At 41.9% G+C, this 6,723-nt stretch overlaps 1 protein-coding gene across 1 annotated transcript; it reads left to right on the forward strand.

Annotated features, from left to right (window-relative positions):
• Positions 1-4,220: 4,220 nt before the first annotated feature.
• On the forward strand, positions 4,221-6,342 carry LOC125483147 (cylicin-2-like). Its single transcript, XM_048597029.1, has 2 exons — positions 4,221-4,301; positions 5,681-6,342. Exons 1-2 carry the CDS (start codon positions 4,221-4,223, stop codon positions 6,098-6,100), a joined length of 501 nt encoding a protein of 166 aa, XP_048452986.1. The 3' UTR covers positions 6,101-6,342.
• The last annotated feature ends 381 nt before the right edge of the window (positions 6,343-6,723 follow it).

Raw genomic sequence — 6,723 nt, forward strand, 5'->3', positions numbered from 1 at the left:
GCCAAGCAGCATCAGAGGAGCAGGAAAGCTTTCCTGCTCCTCTGATGCTGCTTGGCCTGCTGTGGTCATCCAGCTCTACAACTTGTTATTTCAGATTCTCTAGCATCTGCAGTTCCTACTATCTCCAGGTCATTGATATAGTTGAGTTTAGAGTTTAACTAAGAAATGAACCAAGCACTTGAAACTTTACCATGTAAGATCATCTCTTCTTGTCTAAGAATGTGAAATATCATATCACCTCCTAAAATGTTTTGACTTTCTGAAAGTCATGTGACCTTTTCCTTATGTTTGCTAATCTTCAAAGGCTTTTTTAATAAATTGGCCAATCTTGACAGAATTCACAAAGTGTCAGTTTCACTGAGTTTCATAGAGGATTTATCTCTGTGAGCCTGAGTGAGCTTTCTCACACTTCCCAAACTTGTCTCATTACCTATTCATTATACTCCAATCATACCCTACTTATCCAATTCTCCCAATTGCTACAGGTGGACATGTTGGCCACTGGCAGAACCTTCTGGGGTTTCTGGTGTCTGTGCCATCTTAAAGTTCAGTCATACACTAAATCAAGTGCTGGCACTCCATAGGTGCCCTGCACAGTTCCTGTCAATTGCCCCAGATATGTCAGACAGAGGAAATTTGACACCAGGCTTTACTAAAGTTAATCTAGAAGTTTGCTGGATGTGGGAGGCGAGCAGTCACTGCCATATAGAGAGTGCCCAAAGTTATTAGTGTCCAATAGAGGTCTGGAGGAGCAAGCTTGCTACAATGTAACTGCTCTGACAGTAATGTTGGGGCGAGTCATGTCGGGTTTCTATCCAGCAGGTCGGAGAATGGGAGACTGTACATCAATGAGGTGAGATGAAGCAATAATGAGGAAGTTCATGCATTCTAATCCATGCAAATAGACCTCTCACTGCTCACTTGTGACCATCTTGTTTCACCATTCAACACTTTTTTGGAAAATGGGAATTTTTGCACTCAACGTTGGGATGCTCTTCATTGCCAATCTCGCACAATTCTCCCAACTTTCTTGCCAATGTCCATGTCATTCAGTGCCTAGCAAGATTCTGCCATATATTGGTTTTCTATCTGGACATGAGTTCAAGTGCTAAAATAGTATTCCAACAAATTAAGCTATGAAAATTGGGCCAAGTGTTGTTTGATGGAATTTTATGACATCATGCATAATGACACTCTGGAAAAGGAAAGAGTTCTTGGTTTTTGAACCATACTTGTAGACTGGATGCTCCAAGGGAATATCATTGCCTAATACCTTATTTTGGAATTGATTAGACCATCTTTTTGGGATGAAGTACATGAAGCATTTAAGTATAAGTATTTCATTTAAATTTTGAATAGTTAAAATTTGACTATAAGTACTCTTTTTGTGAAAACTAAATTGAAATTGGTTAAATTAGTCAATAATTCACAGAATGCAAGAGCAGAAACGTACATCTGAGACTGTATAAGACTCTGGTTAGGCCCCTTATCTAAGGAAGGATGTGTTGGTGTTGGGGGGTATCCAGAGGAGGTTGACAAGAATGATCCCAGGAATAAAGGGCTTGTCATATGAGGAACAGTTGAGTGTTCTGGGTTTGTACTTAATGGAGTTTAGAAGGATGAGGGTGGTTCTCATGGAATCTTACTTAATACTCAGAGGTCTGGATAGAGTGAACGTGGAGATGTTTCTAATAGTAGGAGAGATTCAGACCCGAGCGCACAACATCAGTGTGAACAGAACAACCATTTAGTCCTGAGATGAGGAGGAATTTCTTCAGTCAGAGGCTAGTGAATCTGTGGAACTCACTGCCACAGAGGCCAAATCATTGAATGTATTTAAGACAGAGGTAAGTTCTTTATTAGTAAGGGGATGAAAGGTTATGGGGAGAAAGCAGGAGAACAGGGTTGAGAAACAGATCAGCTACGATCAAATGGCGCGGTAAACTTAATAGGCCTAACAGCCTTATTCTGCTCCTATATCTTAGGTGTTATGTTCTTATAATCACCAAAATCATCTTGTGTGCTTTGCCAAAGAATGATTAATGCAATCAATGTTTGCAAATAGAGGCTGAGTCGTTGTCAATGGAAATTATCATAAGAAATTATCACAAAATTAATTGGATACTAGTTTATACGTGAAAATAAATCACATATTTTCATCTGCTGCTGCAGATTGGTGTGAAAGCACATTTATTTAACTGTAATTACTTTTTTGAATCCTTACACTGTGGAAACAGGCCCTTTGGCCCAACAAGTCCACACCGCTCCTCAGATGTTCCACCTAAACACATCCCCCTATAACCCACCTAACCTACACATCCCTGAACAATATGGGCAATTTAGCATGGCCAATCCACGTCTTCGCACTGTGGGAGGAAACCGGAGCATCTGGAGGAAACCCATGCAGACACAGGGAGAACTCCACACAGACAGTTGCCTGAGGCTGGAATCAAACTCGGGTTCCTGGCACAGTGAAACAGCAGTGCTAACCACTGAGCCACTGTGCTGCCCACACATACCATCCTTAATCAGTATGTGGGTGTTGATGAAATACATGTATTCATTATTAACTGTCAAAAATTATTACATTGAAGACATACAAGTCATTGATGTAATACATCACTTGTTTGAAGAGATAAAAGGATGTTCCAACTACTTATTGTTAGACATAGTCACAATAGTTAAAAATTCTCTAGTTATAACAATCAATTTAGAGGAGTTTTAAGGAAGGAAACAAATGAACAGTAAAATAAATCTTCTCATGACATTTTTGCATTTTTCTTCGTGTGAATTTTAAATAATATCAGGAATGTAGGCCTAGTCCACCCAATCTCTCCTCATAGGACAATCCCCTCAATCCAGGAACCAGTCTAATGAATCTTCATTGCAATTCTTCTCAGGCAAACGTAGTAAGACCAAAACTGCACCAAATACTGAACTACGGCTTCGCCAAAGTCCAGTAGAAAGTAGTAATATCACTTTAATCTTTTATTCTAATTCCTTTATAATGAAAGTTAAAACATCATTTGCATCCCTAACAATATTACAGCAATAGTATTTGAACACTTGGGCTCCTTCCTACTCAGCATTGTGGGCATCTTACACCAGATTGACTGCAGTAGTTCAAGAAGACGACTCACTTTCACTTCTCAAGGACAATTACATTTCTGGGGAAGGGTCACCAGACCCGAAACGTTAACTCTGATTTTTTCTTTGCAGGTGCTGCCAGACCTGCTGGGCTCTTCCAGCAACTCCTGTTTTTGTTCCTGATTTGCAGTTCTTTCGGTTTTTATTTACATTCAAAATGATGGCAGTTGCATTAGGAGGACTATGCTACCTCTGTGAATCAATATAGTGAAATACATTGGATCAGCTGGATCCGTATTGGATTGGACCCAGTTCCATATTTCACTGGCTTTCTGGAACAGAACACCTTATGTCTTGCTCATTCAGGGCTGGCAGTCAAACATTCCACAGGCATCATTTTCTTCAGCCACTTTCAAAGAATCACCAATTATTGGGAAATTTTCCCACGTTTGTCCCCCTCCCACAGTCTTTGAATAAGTAATTGGGAGCATGTTCATCCTGTTAATCTCAGTCTATCACCAGACTCTAAGGATTTGTCCAGCTCCGCAGTTCCCAGCTTTCTCACACACTGCTCACTTCTGGGTGGACCACTCCTTCCCTCTGGCTCGAGCTTATTGCTCCTCCAATTACATATTCACTCTCTCCTCTATTCTCTGCTCTTCCAGTCAGAGATTAACTCTCTCCCACTCTCACTTGCAGCTTGGATTTTGCTCTTGGGATTTGATGCTCCCCTCCAGCCTTTGCGTGAGCTGTTGGTTTCAATGTGTGGTACATTCCAAACAGTTGCATTGCCACACACACAGACATGTTAAAGGGGACATTGTCCATACTTATTTTTTGCATTCTGATGGGATGGGACAGCATGAGGTAAGCAGGTACAGTTATAACATTTAAAAGACATTTGGATAGGTACATGAATAGGGATGGTTTAGACAGATATGGGCCATAAGCAGGCAAGTGGGACTAGTTCAATTTGAGAACATGGTCGGCATGGACTAGTTGGACCAAAGGGTCTGTTTTTGTAATAAATGGCATTATGACTATTCTGTGCTATTTCTGAACAAGTGGAAATGGTGAATGGGTGGTGAGGAGTTGGCCCAGTAGAGGGTGCTCTTGTATCAAGTCTTGACGAAATGATAAACTTGAAACAGTTCACAACAACGATCAGTAAAGGCAAGGGTTCAGAAGAAGAGGCACACCATTTTACCACCGAAGTGAGACTGCTAAAATTGTTTTCTTGAGAAAAGAAAGCAAGCTTTAAAGCATCTCTTAATTGTAATCGCCAATTCTTCGTCTTCGGATTTGGGGCAGTTGTACTGTAATAGAGAAATATAATAATATTATATAATAATACTATATAATTATATATACATATGTAATATAGTATTATATTTTTGTAAAGAAAGAGGGATGTATGCTTTTTATATTATTTGTTAAGGGCTGGAAGCAAATCGTTATGCAAATATATATTATGGGCGCCACATTGACTGCTGCACTGTCATCAGGTGCCAGGCAACGAGGTATATGATCACCAACCACATGGAGTACAGCAAGAAAAACACTCAATGAAGCTGGAGCACATTGAATCTGAATTATTTTGAACTTCTGGGAACAAAAGGCCAAAATACTGTGTTGAAAAAAGTCATAAAATTATATGAAATCACTTGTTCAAAGTGACATATTCAAAAATGTTCCTCTTGATTCAGAAATATTTACTTGATGTTTCTCATTGAGAAATGTCATAGAAATAAATTTTATTTAAATATCCCATCCTTAAGGTTTATTATGTTTTGATTTTTATCTTTAATTTACAAGTTATATAATCCAGCTCACAATAAAAGGGCCAAATACTTTATTGAGGACTTACTGACATGAAAACAGTGGGTGCATGTCATGTGATCATTTGTCATGTGACTAAACATCACAGATGTCCTATGATCAAATGGCACATGATAAGGTTTCCAGGAATTTAATCAAACCAGAACTGGCAACCCTTTGTAGAAGAAAACAAAACGTACATTTTGTGTCTCTCTGTTGTGAATTATTATGTGATGCACTTAAACATCCAGGTCTCTTTCTTTCATCACTGGCCTTAAATTTTTTTTGTGTGTGAATAAGGAGAATGTATATCCAGCATGCGAGGTGTCAATGTACATAACGCTACATTTTTCTAAATTGATTATCCTTTTCCAAACCCCGACCCATTCGTCTAACACAACCAAGATCTGTTTGATCTGTTTCCCTTCTCCTAACGGAACCCAGCAAGGGCAGCCGATCCCATTCACCTTGAGCTCCCAAATGCTGCGATCCAACACCATCCCCTAACACACCAGTCTGAGAGTCCATCACACCGGGCCAAGAGTCCGCCACACGGGGCTGAGAGACCACCACACCGGGCCGAGAGACCGCCACACTGGGCCGAAAGACCACCACACCGGGCCGAAAAACCACCACACCGGACTGAGAGTCCACCACACCGGGCCGAAAGACCGCCACACCGGGCCGAGAGTCCACCACACCGGGCCGAAAGACCACCAGACCGGGCTGAGAGACCGTCACACTGGGCCGAGAGACCGCCACACTGGGCTGAAAGACCGCCACACTGGGCCGAGAGACCGCCACACTGGGCCGAGAGACCGCCACACCGGGCCGAGGGACCACCACACCGGACCGAAAGACCACCACACCGGGCCGAGAGACCACTACACAGGGCCAAGAGAGCACCACACCGAGCCGAAAGACCACCACACCGGGCCGAGAGACCACTACACAGGGCCGAGAGAGCATCACACCGGGCCGAAAGACCGCCACACGGGGCCGAGAGACTGCCACACGGGGCCGAGAGACCACCACACCGGGCCGAGAGACCGCCACACGGGGCCGAGAGACTGCCACACGGGGCCGAGAGTCCACCACACCGGGCCGAAAGACCACCAGTCCAGGCCGAAAGACCGCCACACCGGGCCAAGAGTCAGCAAGTAAAATCCTGGATCAGAAGTCTGTGTTAAACTGAGATTGTGCATTTCAAAAGCCCCTACACACTCACACCATCCCATCATCCTTAACCCTCTCCACGAGATGCTGAAGATCAATGAGTTGAATACCAGCACAAAACCCATGATATATCGGGACAGAAAATGTAGAAGATGCCAGTTAAAAGGAGCACTGAAGTTCTGGGCATGTAGCAAAGCTTCGGCCTACAGGGGCATTTATTGTTAGATGGATTTTCCTGTGGAGGTGGGAACTTTTTGTGCTTTGCCTTTCGAATTGTATTTCTAGCTATGTGAGCATTCTGAAAACTCAACAGAGTAATTACTATCGTAATAATAAAAAAAAACAAAGATTGATATGAATCCTCATTAACTGTTCGCAGATGAAATATTTGTTCCAATAATTTGGGACGAATTTGAATTTGGGTATCAACAAAAAAGGAAAAGCATTGCACTATTCAATGTTATCTACTCTATATAGATAAACAAAAATATTAGTTAGAATAAAGAAGACATAATTTGGTTAAATTCAGGCTGGTTGCTAAAGTCATAAGATTGCCCTTGGTGCAATTTTACAATGTAATTAAAAATAATTGAAAGGTACCAGTGTAGGTCTCATGACTGGTGGAGACAGTCTCCTATTACT

The sequence above is a fragment of the Rhincodon typus genome, chromosome 5 (assembly GCF_021869965.1).
Source record: "Rhincodon typus isolate 14 chromosome 5, sRhiTyp1.1, whole genome shotgun sequence".
NCBI classification, from domain to species: domain Eukaryota; kingdom Metazoa; phylum Chordata; class Chondrichthyes; order Orectolobiformes; family Rhincodontidae; genus Rhincodon; species Rhincodon typus.

Bases quoted from the DNA above. Each gene is read 5' to 3' on its own strand.
- LOC125483147 (XM_048597029.1), top strand. From the start codon at position 4,221: ATGATAAACTTGAAACAGTTCACAACAACGATCAGTAAAGGCAAGGGT. The intron at 4,302-5,680 runs GTGAGACTGCTA...CTGGGCTGAAAG, and splicing joins CACACCATTTTACCACCGAA to ACCGCCACACTGGGCCGAGA.